General features: G+C 49.9%; 2 protein-coding genes across 2 annotated transcripts; both read right to left on the minus strand.

Annotated features, from left to right (window-relative positions):
* Window positions 1–2,138: 2,138 nt before the first annotated feature.
* Window positions 2,139–3,171, minus strand: J7337_002829 (uncharacterized protein; the record flags this gene model as incomplete). The annotated part of the gene is made up of 4 exons (XM_044820555.1): window positions 2,139–2,266; window positions 2,316–2,758; window positions 2,811–3,015; window positions 3,075–3,171. The coding sequence occupies 4 exons, from the start codon at window positions 3,169–3,171 to the stop codon at window positions 2,139–2,141; spliced, it is 873 nt and encodes a 290-aa protein (XP_044684855.1).
* A 10,554-nt stretch (window positions 3,172–13,725) lies between these two features.
* J7337_002830 (uncharacterized protein) lies at window positions 13,726–17,153 on the minus strand (the record flags this gene model as incomplete). Its single annotated transcript, XM_044820556.1, has 2 exons — window positions 13,726–13,961; window positions 14,015–17,153. 2 exons carry the CDS (start codon window positions 17,151–17,153, stop codon window positions 13,726–13,728), a joined length of 3,375 nt encoding a protein of 1,124 aa, XP_044684856.1.
* Window positions 17,154–19,301: the final 2,148 nt, after the last annotated feature.

A 19,301-nucleotide genomic window follows, 5' to 3' on the forward strand; every position in this document is an offset into this window, starting at 1 on the left:
TTGACTCCACTGAACCCCATGAACCAGCCTAATAAGCCTCCATACATTGGATACTAAGAGATGATACAGGTAGTCGTAGTCTCCTGACTGACTGACTGACCGACTACTAAGCGATAGATCGAAGACGGATATAGAGCCAGTTTCTAATCAATCAATTGCAACTTTGCTTGCGCAATGTCGTATCTAGAGCCGTTCATTTCAATGTTCATCTCTAGTGAAAACCTTCTAGTTGACTTCTAAGAAACCTTCTTCAGTAGCATCAGTTCAGTACCCAATAACACCATCCAAGACCTCTCGCAAGCTAAACTGAATACATGCTAAGGCCATCGTCTCATCCACTCACCCATGGACGTCAAAACCGAGGCTCAACCATTTGGACCATATCCTCCGGGGGGGAGGGGGGTCTCCTACAGTACATTTCCCCCTTAGATACTAAGTACGGATACGTCGTCCCCCTTGCTCAAACCCCAAAAGGACCCTCAGTTCTCAAGCCAACCTACCAGCCCAATCTCAATCTCACCTTTCAAAGTTAATCTACCAACACCTTTCTCGACTCCTCCCTACCTTTCCACCCCCACAAAGCTTGTCCGGTCTTGACAATACCATCGGCTCAATAACGATGCCTCTTGCGGTAGGGATGTACCTAACTTGAAACGCCGGTGTCTACTATTCTAGGTCATGATCGACAGGCAATAACAGACCAGGTGCAGGGATGGTCAACCAATTGTTCCTGTCCTTCCTCTCCTGTTCCTGTTCCTGTTCCTGTTGCTGTTGCTGTTGCTGTTGCTGCAAATTCATTTGCGTGCGTCCAACAATCGCTGGTACATGCATAGGAGGACTAGGGGCTGCATTACGCGTCTGTGTCTCAAGTGCTCGTCCTCAAGTCATCCACCTTTGCTATCATCGACTGAACAAATGGCGTTGACGTTGAATTTGACATCTCTCAGTTCTCTCTCTCTCTCTCGCTCTCTGTACATTAGCTCCCTCGGCAATACCGCCTCGCCTCGTTTGACGCAGGCCAGGGTCACCTCTTGCGGCTATCTCGTTACCTGACGGCGAGATGGAGGGGAGTGGGAGACTGTCCAGCCGCCTTCGCGCTTATTGCTGAGCCCCTTTACGATCCTTGCTTGACAAAGCACGACTGCTTTTCTTTTTGGCTGCTATCAACTGGCGAGTCATGTTCTGTCCCAAAACTGTGCATTGCCACCAGAGTATGGGATTCTCATAGATTCCCATCACCGTGGAAAATGTTCACCTCTTTCCCCTGTGTCCCTTGACCACGCCATATAATGAACTTATGTTTATCTGGCTAGTTAACACGGCGCTCAAAAGAATCACCTCATTTGTCACAATTCAAACTTTAAATCGAGTTTTAATCTTAAGTATAATTCTTGTAAGACTGCCTGCACTCTATAATCTGCACCTCTTCTCATCAACTTCATCGTCGTGCCCATATCTTGCCAACACCCTGGTCTGTCTTTTGTCCTGTCAAGCCCCTGGCCCATCAACGACAGATCAGGCTGTGCATGGTTCGGACTGGGTATATCATGACCGTAAAATATGAAACTAGTAGTACAAGCCTCCCACTAAAAGCTCGTCTGTGGCCATCTCAGTAGGGCCCTGGGCTCACAGTGCCTTAGTGTCGAGAGAATAACAGGTGCCCTAAAATAACGGGCATGAACGATCGCTTCGAAATATAGCTCAAGGCATCGTGTGCCTAAACATTAACGACAGGACCGTAGCTTGGTCAACTCCATAAACGCCGCGTGGAAGGGTATCGGTAGGTCGGCCCAGCATTCCGCCTATTCCCATCCCATAATACCAATAGTAAACCCCAGAATTCAAGGGCAAAAAACCCCATACACCGTAAGCGATAGACTTGAATCGTATACACCGTCGCTGTTCTCATCCCCACATCCATGAGTTCTCATCCTTTTCTGTCCCATTTCTCTATGCCGCACTGAGCCGTGTTGTAATAATATTTGCAGGTGATAAAACAATGCCATTTGTTGCCAACCAGACGGTCATTTTGATTGTTGTTGGATCGCCTCTCTTTAGGTTCCAGTTTCTCTTACTAATATCCTGTGCTCGTCATTAAAGTGTTTGATCGGAGGACCACAGCCCGTCAGAAAACGTCCTTAGTCCGAGTGATGATCTTCAGAGCCAGCCTCGGAGCGGGCATCACCACGATGGACCTTTCGGTGGCGTCGAAGATTGGAAACAACTGAGAAATGTCGACCACATCCTTCTACCTCACAAGCAAAAGCTGCATCATGTTAGTAGGTGGAGCATCTTCTGAGTGCAAGGTGACATACGCTTCTCGCCCGTGTGGCTGTACATATGGGTTTGCAAAGAACTAGGTCGAGTAAATCGCTTATCGCAGACCTTGCATTTATGCTTCTTCTGTGTACTGGATGAAACCTTGGAGCTAAACTGGCCCATCATGGACTGAGGGGCAGGCGGAATTTGTGAGCCCATGAGGCCCTGAGGTCGGGGTAGGGTCCTCGAAGACACAGACTCAATATCAGAACCCGCAGTTGAGTAATCAGAAACGGAGTCGCCATAGTAAGAGCTGAAGTTACCACTGGAAGAAATAGAAGAACTAGTCGAATGGGTAGAAGGGAATCCATAGGAATCAACAGAGGATCGATCACTTCGCGCGCCATAGATAGGTCGAGGTGTCTCCTGGCTCATAGCCAACATACCATGGCTAGCATCGAGAGCATCGGCAAAGCTCCTCCGTTCATCCTGGATGCTACTGCCCCCCAAGCGTCAGTAAGGGATAGTTCCGTCAGATTGAGTATACTTACTGTTGGGAGTACCTTCTGGCGTGCTCATCAGCCGGAGCGAGTCCAAAGGGTGGAGGGCGCACAGGAGCTGGTGCGTAGCCCAGCGTGTCATACGGGGCAGCTGATGTAGGCGCAAATTGGTGGTTGACAGGAGAGGCAGATGTAGCGTAAGTGGGATCTCCATAAGCCGCAGATGTTGTTTGCATTCTATTAATGCTAAGAAGATCTGCGTGGGCTTGTTAGTTAATTGATCATATACAATCGATGCTAGCATCTTAAACTTACCTGCAGATGTGTTGGGGACAGGCATCGCGCCTCCGTATGAAGCCATTGAAGAAGTGCTACTAGTGCTCGCACGACTTTGGGGTGGCTTTCCGGCCATGATGCTTGGGTTGAGTGCAGGTTGGCTACCAACAAAAAGACTGCTTCCCGTAGGTGGATGCTGTGATGGTGAGGACGAGGACCATGGATTCGAGAATGCAGGCGGTTGTGCAGGCGCTGAATAGTCGAAATTCAACGAAGGCCCAAACCGCTGCTGAGTGGTGTCGAGCGTCATGGTCATGTTGGTACGTGATAGTGGTAATGTGAAGTGTAGAGGTTGATGGGCAATATCAACATAGATCGGTGGGCAGAAGCGCGGTGGAGGGGGGAAAAAGGTTTGTTGATCAGATGCGGGATCCTAACTAGAATAAAAGCCAAGTCGGTGATACAGATCAGAGACAGAAGATCCCGTCCAGGTTGGAGATGATATGGGGAGTTGAGTCGGGGCCAAGGTGGGATCAGCGAAGTCTTAAGTGTCTGGGTGCGAATTGACGTGCGTCAATCTTCCTCTGGAAACGGGCTGGGCTGCGGGAGAAGAGTGGAGTTCCCCCGTCTCTGAAAGAAAAAAAAAAAGGTGTGACGACTCTGGTCTAAGTGATCGGCAGGCCGACGTCTTTTCACAATGGCTGAGGTGACAGGGTTAGTGCGATGAGGTAGGGTCGTAGGACCAAGTAGCCAGGTCAAGCAACAAACCAGGGGGGTTGTGGGCTGCATAAGATGATGGAGACAGTCTCTAATCCACAAGTCGACTTGACTTGACTTGACAGTCTACGGCATCCAAATAGTAGCGTCCGCGGTGCCAGACGGCGCAAAGATCAGCGACTTTTCAAGAGATTTGGATCAGAAATCCTGGAAGAAACCCTCAAGTCTACCAATGCCAGGCCAGAGATGAGGTAGATTCATGAGACTGCAGAAAAAAATGTATGAACATCTGCTATGATGGCATCAATAAATTTGAACATGGAATACTCAAAATCCTCAAAATAATTGATTATTCAAGTAGCAGTTCGAGGTCTGATCCTACCAAGTTGAACACCAAACATCGCTAACTTGTTCTTCTGTCCGGAGGGGGTGCGTCGATGGCAGATGAGAAGGATTATGGGGTACAAAAGGTGGCATAGGATGTCTATGGAGAGGGGTGTGCTTATAGCTGAAGACTGACAAGAGACAGACAAGTGAAGGTGGGTGGGTAAGGCTACGGACGGCAGTTTGCAAAGGGACCCCCGCTATCCCAGCACTCACGAACGCCACTGATGTGAAGGGTCTGAGATGAATTGCAAGGCAGTGGAGCACCTTGGGTACGTATTGGACTGGGAATTGAGGTGGACGACAGACAGGGCGGGATCATAATATGCAGGGTCTGCGAGCCAAATGAAAGCGTGCCTGTAGGTGACTTGTTGCGACGCGGGCGGCGGGTGGGAATCGAGGGTCCTTCAAGCCACTCAACGGCAGCATCGAGGGATCCGCATAGGCTTGTCTAGTGTTGTGGGAATGGATTTCAGAGAGCTTCTTGTTGAGTGGATTTTCATTCGAGTGGGCGTTGTCGAGTCGTGCGCTTGGTCATGGGGAATGACCAGGGATCCCAGGTCAACAAGCAATGCCAAGGGTGGGAAGAGGAGCCCAAGACGTACCAGATACTTGACAAGAGCTAAAGCCGCCAAAAGCTCCACGGGAGGCGTCGTCCACAAGACGCCCTTGTTGCGGAAGGGTGTTTACCCATGAGAGCCTTGACGTAAGGTACGTCAGGAAGCAACTCCAGCAAGTGTGGGTGGAACTCACAAACGAGACAAGAAACGCCGGGAACGCGAGACGGTGAAGGAATTGAAACAGCCTTTGAGGTCGACGCTAGGGGCTAGCAGAGGCATGCCATGCCATCGCATTGCCTTGACGTTGACATTGATATTGCTCATCCGCCAAACCGTGGGCATGCACGATAACTTACCGCACGGTGGAGGGTGACAAAAGAGCATTGACATCAACGGTCCAGGATAGCCTGGCATATGATGGCAACTGACTGACGTTGTGAACCCTTGAAAGATGCCACGGAGCAGAAACAGTCCATCACTGACAAGGCCATGCAAGACCAAACGAACGAACGACAAGACCCTGAGAACCTCTGGCATCGCCGTCATCATACTGCTCCAAAAACGAGGTGGGACGGCGTCGCTCTCACTCTCACTGGAAAAGGGCACGGAGAGCCACCATGACCCCCCAAAAGTGGTTTTTGCAGTGATGCCATGACTGCACGTCGCAAGTCGGCTTTGTTTCCCTTGTACGGAGTTCCAAATGTCCCCTACAGTTCTTTTCCACCTGCCCTGTTGCGCCGTCCTTCAACCCTCGTGGGGCACTGCAGAGCATTGCATATATGCCCGCCTATGATCTTGGTGTAGTAGTATCAGCATCAGTATCCGATGAGTGCGGATAATGAGCGCGGATAATTATCAGGCCAAGGCACTAAACAATTCCTGCCAGGTCTGCTCGGTGATGAAGCCCTTTGCCCCCAACTTTGTGTAGTTGGGATCTTGCGACATTGTACTTTTCTTGAAGGGTCAGTCACTCATTGCGACTACTGTAGTTGCTACCTGGTACATAGAGGCCTTTCGTTAGTCTGAACGCTTGAGAATTGACGTTTTGGCGCGTGTGGCTTTGCTTGTGCTCAGATTTGACCCATCGTGGTACCTCTGCTAGCTCGACGCCGCCCCCATATTGGGGAACGGCTCCTGATTATTAGGATGACTTTTCGGGGAGATCAAACTCAGTGCCGTGTCATATATCATGTATCAATTAGAGTTATGTGTGGGTGATTTGCTGTGCACCGGTGTTGGCCTTTTGCTCTAGCCTATGGATATAGACGGAAAAGTGTGCCTTGGACTGAGGGAAAAAAACCAAAGGTGCCGCCCTGGTTAGCACCCTCGATTTGGTATGAAGGAACAACCCTTCCGCGATTCAAATATACATTACCTTATTAGGTAGGCGCGTTAACTTTCCGACCTAGTGATCGATGCGGGGGTCTTTCTTTTCCAAAGTCATAGAGAGTCAGGATGTCCTCTCTTTCTCCATCAAATCTTCTGACATTTAGTCGCTACGATCCAGCCAAATCGGACCAAGTCGACTACAGAATGTTCTACATAAACCAACTGCCTCTTTCAGTGATGTTTGAGAACACAAGATGTTTGTTTATCTACGGTCCACTTTGCAGCCATTACGCCTGGTGCCCTCTACGATTCGGAAGTACATGCACGATAGAGACCCGCCCGTTTGCTATAGCAATGATGGGAGTGGCGCCCCGCGACGCATGAAGACCCGGGATACAGCCAGTTGTCGATAAGGGCGACCCTCCTCTTCATTCGCCCTGTTACGGAAATAACACCAAGTTGTCTTAAGCCGTAAATCTGATATGGCCAAGCATGGGAAATGGCGAAGGCCACAAGGAAGCTCGCAGACCGCTACGGAATAAGATTTGCTCTTGGCTGTCAACATTACCAATGTTTCCTAGCAAGTCCTTGGCACTTTCTACAGTCTGCTCTTTCGCTCACCTCTCACGAGCACACATCCATATGGTCCAAGCACTGATGTTTTGGGCCCCGGTGAGCCTGGAAAGCAATAACAGGCTTTTCTCATCGAAAGAAAGCCCTTATATTGAATTATCCTGGGGGGAGGATGAATTCATGGCCAGAATATTCTCATTGCTTTGGACTCTGTGAACAGTGGGAAGATCATTGGCCCTTGGGTAAATCGGTGCTATGCATTGGTCAGTAGGAACTTGCCCTCTGGCCCTCATACGGATTCCAGCCGAGCCTCCTACAGGCTGCTGGGATGGTAATTTTCTGATGGAAAGACTTAATAGAACCAACTATTCCTAATTGGAAAAGGGCAAGCCGAAAAGGGATGTTTGAAACATAACTCGCGCAAGGGGCCCCAGCGAGGTTTTAATTGTGATTATCACCCAGATCTTGCGATCATCATTACCCTCCGGCATTCGAATCTGCGCCTTGTCAACGATGCCGACGCTATCCCGACAAGCCTTGTCTTCGTGGTGTCGATCCGGCTCTTCGAGCACACGAAACAGTGTCTAGAACATGGGTTTCCAGGAAGCAACTCTCGCCCCGTGCACCACTTTCAACACTACAATACTCACGACTGTAAAATTACATTATTTTACGTAACCCTTGAGATACACGGTCCCTGTGCTCTTGCAACACAAGGCCTGTTCTTGTCATCTGGCTCGTCCTGATACCCGAGATTGACGACCTGTCGATCACCACGGGGCTGGCAGGCGAGCTGACACAGACGTCGCCCACGTTACACACATGCTCGGCTTCGATTGGGCTGCTGTGGGGTTACACTTTGCCAAACTTCCTTGTGTTTTCTGGAAGGCTAAAATGCCCGCGAAGACAAGCAAAGCAGGTCCTGGTTTGGGTTGCAGATATCGGACTGCCCGAGTTGGTGTTCGTGAGTCTGGAAAACGCTCATTGCTCGTGAAGATTTGAAGGGGCATCAAGAATGAAAATTATGGGTTTACGGTGTCATGAATGTGGCAATCAAGCCATTCAGCGCTGACCTTGTTGCAGGGGTGTGTCTCAGAATCTACCAGCATTCCCCAGCCCGCCTCAAAATATTCCCGGTCAACGACTGCAACCCCGACGGCACACCTGACTATATCTTCTTTGCTTCAGCTTTGATTCTTTATCAGTTGGATATTGTTCCATCAAATCTCATCTCGCATTCAAGATTAGCAAGTGGATTTAGTGATATTACAGCGAAAGAAGAGCCGATGGCGCTGGTTTGAGTTTGAGTTGTTTCCTGCCATCTCAAAATAGTGTTTTCTTTCCCCGGACCAGCCCATACCCATGATCACAAACGTCACTGGATGTATCCGTATTCTAACATACAACCTTCGATAAGCGTCACCGTCCAGGCAACAGTTTTTAATCCATGCCCAGGGCGTGTATCAAGCCCGTACAAGTACGGAGTATTGAGGTAATGATTCCAGGCCGTGATGCACGGCTCACCATTCTGTCTCGATCCCAGCTGTCTACCTACACACTAGCAATACCAGAGAACAGGACCTTCCATGGTCATGAATATTGCCACCACGATCCATCATAACACTCATCGCAACCCACCAGTCACGTCGTACTCAGATCATCACTAGAAATACAACGACTCCAAGGAGATTTCACGTGAACCAGAACATTACAACGAGATTGGGACACTAGTGTTGACGTGCTATGCTGGACTCGAGGCTGATTTGAAACGGACAGGCACTAAAACATACGAAATTCGAATAACCCCGAGCGATATGTATCGACGCTTTGGGTCACCCCAGATGGCGACATGTAGATCTTTCTTTGCTGGCTTCTATGAACCCGTGGCAATGGTTGACGAACGGACTAATGTTCAGTCCACGTAACACGTGCTGAGCACCAGTGCAGCGGTGATCGTCAAGATGAATCTTCCTTGAACCATCCTGTTGGGAACTGATTACAGCACTGTATTGTTCGATACCAACAGCTGAGATAAAATGGGCCACTGAGTTGCCTGGCAGAGGAGTGATGCTCGTCTCCCCCGGCATTTTGGGGAGCATCCAATCCGCTGCCAAGACCTGCCCCTGTGTTGTTCGATCTGACGCCTCAATCTTAATCTCCTTTTACCTATCCCAGGGAACTTCTTCCGCAGCGTACCGTCTTCTTACAGCGGTGGATTTACATCGATCCCAGTCCCGCGTGAGTTTAGATGAACCTGTGATGACCATGTACCACGACAAGGTACCACCAGCTCAGAGCCCCTCTGTTTCTGTGCGCGGACTCGGCCGGTGCGTCCGGAGCAAACTCAGGCCGGTAGCAGGACAGGCAATTAGATACAGCCGTGCCTGCACTGGTAGACTAGACTGGATGGGCACGGCTGCGGGGCTAGGTAGCCGGTGCATGTTTGGCGCGCAACTAGCAGCTCGGGACGCCGCAATGCCGGTGCCACAGAAGAAGAAGCATAACAGACGCACGAGTCAAAATAGGAACCGCTCAGAGACGGGTGAAGGCACCTTGCGCCTTGTTCATGATGGCTCATGATGGGGTGGAGACAATGAGCGTTTTCGGCATCCCGATAGCGGGTCAGGCTCTTCAGACTGCTTCCTGGTGAGGAAGAGTAGGTATGGCATGGACCCAGTTGAGTTGGGTCTCAGAGCATCAAAGAGCCAGGGCTTGATTCAATCATTGAGGTTTGGCTGACGCGGCAGCTCTTGTCACTTGTCAAGTCGAGTCTGCTGAGGGAGATGGCTTTCAGGAGAGGCTCTTGGACAACAGAGGAGCCTCCGCTCTAGCGACCGTGCGCATTGTCGCGCCCGTTGCTCATTCGAAGACCAGATTTTGAAGTTGGTGGCCACTCGGATTCATGTCCGCTCTGAAGCATGATGGTATACAACTGATCCTTAACTCAACAATCTGAACTCACGATTGAGGCACTGTATGGAAAAGTTATTCCAAGTATTCGGGTACATTTGATCGTCGCGAACCCAGAAACAACTCCGGTGCACTCAGATCACGGAGTTAGACGTGTCTCATGTCATCGAAGGTTATTTGGTGTTTGGATATCCGATATCTTAGACGAGGCCCCTGGCACAATCGTCTTGATGCCTAGCGTGTTTATCGGATGGACCAACTCTGGCTCCAGCTCCAGCTCCATTGGGCAATAGGCACTTTAGACTGCAACCGCAGACGCAACGTTGTTTTTGCTAGCGGCTCTATCACCCAACGTGACCCCAAGGGAGTAATCGCTTGGCGCCATGATACATAACAGGGTTGTGATGGAAAGGACCTTTCAGCTGGTACCAGGTTGCCAGCAAGGGGCAAGGCTGAGAAGATATTGAGATGTCCGCCGCAAACTAGGGATTGATGAAGTGATGAAGCCATCACTTACATGACATCGGACAGGCCACAGGTGTACAACAGTGGCCATTCCATGTCACTTAGAGGAGCAAGAGTGTGTAGTGTTTGTCCAAGGGTGCAGATAGGTCGAGGAGCCCTTTCAGTCCCCATCCATCAGAACCTTGTTGGGTTGGCTTGGGTGCTGTTACTGGGGTCTTCTCAGGATCTTTTGTTCTGCCAGGCTCCATTCAATTTGTCTTAGCTCGTCTAGGCTTGAGTTCACGGTACTTGGCCAACCCCTGCGCGCCTCCCGCCTTGTCTCTCCTGGTCAAGCCAAGTCAGTCTTTCTGAGGTGTAGAAGTAGAAGCGCGCTACCAACTGAGTGCCGGGGGCCCACTGCTCCCCCATTGTCTACCCCGGTACTGTACACCTCAAGCTGACGAGAGAATCGGCGGTCGTTTTTGCTCAACTGAACCATTTTGGCCTTGTCTCGATAGCGTTCATTGGAAGTCGTACATACACTCATCTTGAAGAGGTAGAATCTGGACTAGTCGCTTGATCATGGATGTCATATCAGTCATGTCATGGCTCTGCAACACCATTTCTTGACTCGACATTCTATCACCCCTGCGAGCATCCCGGGGGCCAACCGATACTCACTCAGTCTGCCTTACACAGCTCCATTAACACTGTCGATGTTAAATTGTGCGGCGTTTGGTAGAACAGACAAGGCGTTAATGCACCCGTAAAATCGCCGAGACATGCAAACGGAACGATTTATTTGGCTCTTTGGCTTTCTCAGAGCGCCATGTTTTTCGCCCAGGCCATATGTACAACCACACGTATACCGTACGTCTATTGTATGGGATTCTAGCGACTGCCATCATTCACTGGGCGGCACAAACTACCGCGGCGCTGGCGGTAGGGTGATTTGGAGCGACGGGCTCTATCTTGCATACTTGTATGGCAAATGTGAACTCCACACCCTCTCGTTCACTGTTGCCACCCTGTAACGCGTTTATCGCATATTGTTCCTTCTGAGCACCTGCAGTACAGTATCGACGTCGTCCACTGTTTGACAGTACGCGATGTCTTGGGTTTTGACTAGACGTTGCTGTGGTTGGCTCAGGCGTTGCCCATTGGCATGGAGTATTCCGTATCATCTCGCACCGTACCTATTGCATGCTGAATGCTGCTTGATAGTCCATCGTCTTGTACATATACTCGGAAGACTCTTCGCGATAATAGGCATGGTACTGTACCGTTGGGTGTTGCTAATGATGCCGTGGCGGCGCCGGTAAGGCCCCATTTCCATGATGCAGTTGGCTTTCCGGACTGCATCCGTCCTTGCAGCTTTCGGCCGGCGCTTGACAATGAAGGAGGGAAGGAAGGAGAAGAGTTTGCGTCATGGGGCATGCTGACTTCAGGTTGGTGTTGACCCTTGGAATCCTGCTTGAGCTGTCATTACGGGGCAGAGGCAGGGAAAACGTGAACAACCAACCATTGAGTGAATCTATTTGCCTACCTAACCAGAGACAAATGCAAGAGGGTTGCGGCGGGGTGATAAGGCATGTCTGCAGCGTCATCGATCTGCTCCTAACTGGAGGCTAGGGAGTATGTAATGCCCCTCACAACTCACAAGCCCAGGTAAGGCCTCAGCACAATCGCAGGCAACGCTGTTTAGGTTAATGTCAGGTAGTTCTCGTTATTGTTTATGCCTTGTCTTTAGCTGCCGCCATTATTGGTCTACTTAATGCAAGCATTGCATCACATACAGCGGTTCTGTGCTTCCGAGCCTCGCCCAACCACGATGTCTTCACTGAACCCGATCTGATCCACTTTGAAGGAAAACAGAGTTAGTTTCCTTGGCACTCATCACAGGATTCACAGATACGACACTCGACCTTGCTGAGGTGGCAGCATGAGTCTTGAGCCTTCGAAACCCCGCCCTACTTTGCGTATTTCCATGAAGAGGTATCGTGGTGCAAGTACCGTAGAGTGGGACACACACACACACACACACAGAGAGAGAGAGAGAGAGAGAGAGCAATACGATGTTCTGTAACTACCTATGGTGGGACGCAAAATTGCACCTATGTGTAGGCACATGACAAAGAGATACGACGCCAGTGGTCTAGGGTAGCCGCAAAACAAGGACACCTGTGGCTACAGGTGCTAACAGTCCAATAATGTAAACATCTCTGATATGGTGAGACCCTCTTAAAGTTCATGCCTGCGCCAGGAACGCTGGTCTTGAGGCGCGTCACTTAAGCGGTAGCCGTTTTCTAAGCAAGGAGCATCTTCGCAACGCAGTTGTGTCAAACGTGCATGGCTGCTTCAACCAACAGACATCGTCCGCCTCACTTATTAACCACAAACCGGAACCAGTCAGGTCACCCTGGAGTCACATATGTTTTACCCCAGAGTATTCTCCATTTGCCCCGACAGAGGAAGCTTGCAAGACAAGTCCGAACAAGATAAGACAAGCTCTACCCTCCCCGGTCTGTCACAGCACAACGCTCCAATCGGTGTGGCCTCGGCCACTTGCTTATGAGACAGAGTCAAAGCTCGTTTTAAGAATGGGCTGACACAATGTGCGATTTCGCAGCCAAATATTATGCTACGTAGCATCGCGCATATATATAGTCCCACTGAAAGGGCACAGGGGAACTGGTACAAAGGTCAGAATGTTGCGAGAAACACTATAGGGTGAACAGGGGGGATTCAGAAACGCTCCTGCTCAAGAAACAATGGCACCAACAGGCATTACGAAATAGCGCACAGAGTTATGAGTGAATTCGAAGACAACCGCCGTCCACAATTGAAGATTATGAACACTGAAGAAAATGGGTATATATATATATAGATATAGATATGTGTCTGTGTGTGGACCTGCTCCTATTCAACCTCTAGGGAGAAGTCCACCGAAATCTTGCAGACATAATGTCTCCTCTACAACAAGTCACTTAGATGGAAGATGGGAACGTTTAGGAGACTATAACCACTCAAATTAAGCTACTCTAGGTCAGCTGAGTATCATATCACCATGCTCGGTGCTAGATGGCTTCTTCTAACCGCAGCGCCATCCACCAAATCATCCTCAACTAGAGCCACCAGATAACTATCTCGAGCCCTACAGTGATTCAAGTTCTCCTTCCAGCGCCCTCACAGCAACGGAATTTTGAAAGAGGAACAAAGGTACAAAACCCAGGGTCCTCAGCAGTTTAAGGGTCGGAAACTGCGCAGAAGGTAATATACAGCGAGAAAAGGCGGCATGTCGACAAAGGCACCTATGTATGGGTGTCGACGAGAAAGAGTAAACAGGTACACATTAACCGGTGGGTCATGACCTCATGAAGTGAAGTAAAAAAAAAAAAAAAAAAAGGAAAACAAGAGAAATGCGGTGAGGTACTGAGAGAACATGCCTCCAAGTTGTCGAGGTACACTGGTTGCCGTTGGAGATGGCCCCCCTCCAGAATCCAGCCGAAGTAGGGACGTGGGGTTGAGCCGAAGCGTTTTGAACGACATGGTTTCAAATTTTGGTGGTAAGAGCCCATATGATCATGCCGAAGGACCTGAATGGGATCTCCATGTTCGAAAATAGCAATGGACTTCCCTGGTCCGAAAACAATCCCATACACCTTTCCAGAACGCCAAAGGTATCAGATCAGACACGTATGCGCAGCTTGCTAAAATGACAACAAACCCTAGAAATCGGGAATATTTTCTTTTCTTTCTTCTTTCTTATTTGCTTAGACACGTGGTGGTGCACCACCTCGCCCGTGACCAAGAGACTCGAGGAGCTCATGAGGCGGGATGTGTCGCATTCCACTGCCCCGGTCATACATGGACGTAGGTGCAGGGACGTAGCCCTCCCGCTTCTTGCGAATGCGATCGAGAATAATGCCACAAAGGACAAGGAGGAGCATCAGACCAAGCGCGATAGCGAGTCCGATGAGAACCACAAAGCCTAGGGCCATATGCTTCTCTAAACAAGGGGTTAGTACGGTTGTGTGGCCGCAAGATCGGCGGTAAACTTACCTTCTTTGAAGAAACTGTTCCGCTGGGTGAAGATGCCAGCAATAGTGCCTGGGCCATCACCCGCCTTGATTGTCATCGCATATGGTTGATATGTTGTGCCGTTAAAGAGAGCTGCCGAGGCAACTCCAAAGCCAGTGATGTCGATGGAGCCTGTCAACATCAATACCTGGTTTTTGTCCAACAAGTCGGCAGCTTCGTGATCCTCAGTCACCGAAAAGACCTGCAAGCCGCGTATGATGGTGTCGGAAGAGAGGGAAGGCCCGGCAGTATGCCACTTCTCACCATCATACTTCATTACGAAGACACTGTCATCCTTGAGCGAAGTACCAGCAACCCAAAGCTGGTCGTAATCGATTGATCCAGGCGAGATGACCGCAACAGGCCCTGGAATGTCTTCGGAACCGGGGAAGTTTGACCAAGACTCTGAGTTGGCGTCCCAGCTGGCAAGGAAGCGTTGGTCGGATCCGTTACCGCGGAGATCACCGCCAACAACCAACTGGTTTTTACTCAACCACAAGAGGCTATAAACGGTGCCTTCAAGCTCGCTACCTGGGCGGTTCCACTGGCCAGAGTTGACATTGTAGGTGCAGAGACCAGGGCAGTCCAATGCCCCCGCAGTATCGAACGAGCCGCCAACATATACGTCTCCAGAGTCTCCAGGGCGGACGGCAATAGCGGCGACGGTACTGTTGGCCCCTGATACAGAGGCGGGCTGCGAATTGAAAGATTTGGCCTCCAAATCATATGAAACAAGGCCACGGATGTCTGTTCCGTCTATGGCACCGCTGATATCACCACCTGCGAACAAGATACCATTCCGCACAGCGAGTGCGACGAATGTAGACCCATTTGAAATGTCAGAACCAAGTCCAGTAACATTGTCATCATCAAGGAGAACAATGTTTTGTACCGTATCACCTTTTGTCGACTCGGTCGTAAAATGGCCTGCTAGGATGGTGATGTTGTAATCGTTTTCGTCGTAAAATATACCGGTTACAACGCCCGTGGTGTTTTTGTTAAAGGAGGTAACATCTCGACGGCTCAGTGCAGATGAGTTTGACGACGGAGTAGCGGCACGAATCTTGAGAGGGAACTGCCCAAGACCATCGTCCGAGAGGGTAGCAGCGCCATTTGTACCTAGTTGTGCGGAGGAGAGAGCTCCAGCATACAGAGACCCGCCGTCCATGGGAATATCTAGGACAGCGGCTGTGAGTGAACCATCAAAAGCAGGGTAGTTGCCGTCAATGTTTTGTAACCAGTTGCCTCGAGAAGCTACCCATATGGCGAAACCATCCACGGAAATGGCATCGTGGTTGTCAAAGGAGTTGCACGAAGAAAATTCTCCTGTGAAAGCGATAACAAGTTCGGGAGTGTTGGCAGTGATGTTTAGTATCAATGGCACGGCATGCATCACCGGGCCATTGAGGCCAGCTCCTAAAGCACTCCACTTGTCTTCTTTGGTGTCGTAAACTGCGACGTTATCCAGGCCGGTCACAGGTCCACTCTCAGTGTTGGAAAAATCACCGCCGACGTAGAGCTGTGTAGCGTTGAGGTACATGGCAAAGACCTCACCATTCAAACCGCCGCCAGGCTCCTTCACATCGTCATTTTCGATAATAGCGAGGATGTTGTCGTGATCCTTGGAGGTGAAGTTACCACCAACGTAGGTAGTATTACTATCCGTGACCAAAACACTTACACCTGAGGCCCTATCGAAACTTGCGCCAAGTTTATTGATAGGGGAGTTCACAATACTAGTAGCATTGACTACTGCTTGCTCAGGATCGAAGTCGAAGAGACCGTTGAGGCCATCAGTGGAGTTGGTGAGAGTGAATTCAACCCTCTGAGCGACAATTGTAAGGGTGTCGACATCTTGACCTGCAAGTGGGCGGAGAGTGACAGAGGGTGTGAATGACCCCGAGCTCTTCTCAATGTATCCGAAATAGATCTGATCGTACTTATCAAAATCGTTTGTTTGATATAAAGTGGATGTAAAATTAGTATCCTTATCATCATCACCTGACATGACTCCGGTAATATTAACGCGGCCTCGAGTAGCGCAGGTGTCATCAGCCTGACAGCCTGGGGTGTAGATGTTGACAGAGTAGTTTCCAGATTCCACAATGTTGGGAAAGAATGTGACAGATATCTTTTCGGGGTTATAGTCACCGTTGAGCTCCGCAGTCAGATACTCGGAGCTGCTCTCTAGCGAGGGAGAAACCTTCCAAGGCCCAGTGTGAGTAGCCGAAGCTGGGTTCTTAACTCCACCACATTTGGGCTCGTTAAAGTCAGTAATAGCATAGGCAAAGACGTCGCTCTGGAATAGCTCGATACTCTCCAGACCACCCCCACTGCCATACCAATCGGAGATAGCAATGCGAAACTTATTCATGCCGACGCGGTTGACAAATGTGAAATCCTGGTAATCTTCATCGTCACGAAGTGGGCACTCGCTAGTACAGGTGACGTTGTTACCACTCTCAGGATCGACGTAGGTCAAATTCATGATCCCATTGATAGGATACGCAAGGAAGCGGAAGGTCTTGGTGCCACGACCGTCCTGGCGCGTGTTCCGAAGTTTGAGCTTGGTGGGCGCAAACCCAAACGAAAAATCCGCTTCCCAGTACCCTGGCGTATCGTCTTGCAATAACCAAGGAGTCGAAGATGAGCCGGGGCATACGATGTCCTTGGGGTCGGTGCCAGAAGATCCATTTTCGTCCGTAATGTTAGCTGTTGATAGATTGATGACCTGGCTTGAGGAGCTGTTGGGTGTACTCGAGTTTCCAAGACCAGTAAACGTTCCGCCGAAAATTATATGTCCGTTAGAGGCTTTTGTGATGGCCTTGACAGGACCATTGAAGCCGGCGAACGGCAAATTTGTCCATCCATCCGTACCAACCCAGGCAATGGCATTCGTAGAGTTGGCGCCCTTGAAGTTGCCACCCACATAGACCGTGTCTCGTTCCTGGTCGCAATATAATGCGTTGACCTCACCCTCAATCCCATCCAAGGGGGTGATCTCGGTCGTGTTCGGGTTGAAGAGAGCAACTGCCTTCGACTGCGTCCCGTCCAGGCTCGTGAAATTACCGCCTATTACCACTCCTTGCATATCTCCGTTGCTGAGCTGGAACGAGCACATGGCTCTAATCGACGCATCGGTGGATAGTATGGAGGCGAACGCGCCGTTGGGCATCTGTGCCAAAAGTGACTCGCTACCGTTGGAGCTGCGAGTACTCTCTTTTTGTCCCTCGTATTCATAAAGTGAGATTCCATCATAATCTCCAACTATGCCGATCCTGCCCAGGTTAGAGAAGTCTAGATTTGGCGACGGCACAGGATTGAATGTTATGGCATGTGAGAGAGATGGCGCCAGAGCTGCTAAAATCACCAGACTGGGACCCAGAACGGGACCTAGACTGTGGCTTTGGCGTGCCGATGGGCTACGCCGTTGGAAAGGTAATCGCATAACTATAAATCGTCACCAAATATCAGGATGGTGTGTCTGGCCGCTGAATCCGTATCGTATCCCTGCTCAGGGAAGTCAAATGCCGTGGTCGTCGGAATTGAATTTATCTGTGCATGCATCTCAGGATCAAGTGCGGGCCATATCAAGGGGCGAAGAATCGCGTTTTCTAAAACGGTCGAGAGCGGGAGTATGCGAATCGAGGCGTCCACCTGAGAGGTATCGTCTGACTAAAAACCCGAAAATGAGAGAAATTAGGTTCTCTGTAGTCGTGGAGTGTGGCCGTGGTCGAGAGTAGGAAGGAGAGTTGTTGAATGTATGTTTATCGAGGTGGAGAGTCTCAGTTGGAGAGATTCAAGTTGAGCGACAGGCAATGCTACTGCAGCACGTATGCGGGAAATTGCTAGCGATGGCGATGCCGTTCTCTCGACGTGCATTGGATTTCGAGGATCTAGCCACTAGCCTAATTCGGTTAGTTTTTTTTCCCTTTACTGTTATGCGGTACCTGAAGCACTTGGCCTGCATGGGTATTGACTGGGATGACGGCAAACAACAAACCATCAACCGAAATAACAGCGTCGTGAAGGAAAGAGTGGTGGGATTAAAGAGCAGGCAAAGGTCATAAGAAGATATATTGCATAATCAGAGCAACTCAACATCATATGTTGTACTGAGGAATTGTAAGAAAAGACATACCAAGCAGTTTCAAGGTGTACGACTGTGGTACGTATCACAGCCACGGGTAGTAGAGTGCGCCACCGTACGGGTACTGATTCAGAAACCAATGAACTTGAGAGGAGCAACCCAGAGTTTAATTATCGGCGAGCTTCGTCCTCGTATCAAGTGATCTCGTCACCGATGATGATCTATTGACTTTGCAGTTCTTCGTTGAACAGCGAGTTTCTCTCGCAAGTCCTGTCAGCTCCGGAAATGTGGGGTGACGGACGGGATGCCTCTTTAATTGCGTGTCTCGTGAGTCCTTGACGCGTCCGTGTTCTCCGGTCAGGTATTTGAGCGGCGTGTTGAGAAGAATGAGGAACCAGATATCGTGTCTCCGGGTCGACGACGGCTGGAATGCAGAATTGGGCCACACAAGATGGTTGGGGAGATGCCGGATTGCTGCAGCTTGGCGAAAGGACGGGAAGCAAGTGGAGGTAAGAAGAGGAGGCGGTATTAATGAGTGCGAATACCGTAGTGTCAATTGAAGTAATTATTGAACGGTTATGTTGATCGTAGAGTCGACTGGGCGGTGTATTAGGAATAGCACAGTGGCTGTGCTGGGAAATACAAACAATAGAAAGACGAAGAAGAAGCAGAAGAAGAAGAAACAGTGTTTAACGAGTGACAGTTTGCAAGGCAAGGCAATGCAAAGATAAGTATCCCCTCCTCTCACAGAAGCTCTAATGCTAAGAATTCTCGCGGAGGATGAGGTGAGAATTAGGAGAGAGGGAAGAGTTGATCCCACGTCTAGGTTCACCTTGGCTTCCAGGGGATAAGTGGGGCTTCTGTTTCTCGCGCCGCAAGCCTGCTAGGAAACCACCATGGGCGCACATGGATTCATGGAATTCATTTACTTAATAATGATCTTCAAAATGTCACAAGCGCTGATGCTATGCAATACGAGATATTCTTGCTTCTGCAGGGGTGGGCTTGCATGAAGAGTTTGCCGCTCTGTTATCTCCATCATCTGCTGACCTTTGGTCCTCAATTCCGGATCTCGACTTCTGACCGTTGAAGTCCTGACCCTTGTCAAACAATGGCTACCTAGGTTGTGAGATGCCCAACCAGACAATAAAATCTAGCACTGAGAGGCAGTGGATAGCG

Source organism: Fusarium musae, chromosome 2 (genome assembly GCF_019915245.1).
Source record: "Fusarium musae strain F31 chromosome 2, whole genome shotgun sequence".
Lineage (NCBI taxonomy): Eukaryota > Fungi > Ascomycota > Sordariomycetes > Hypocreales > Nectriaceae > Fusarium > Fusarium musae.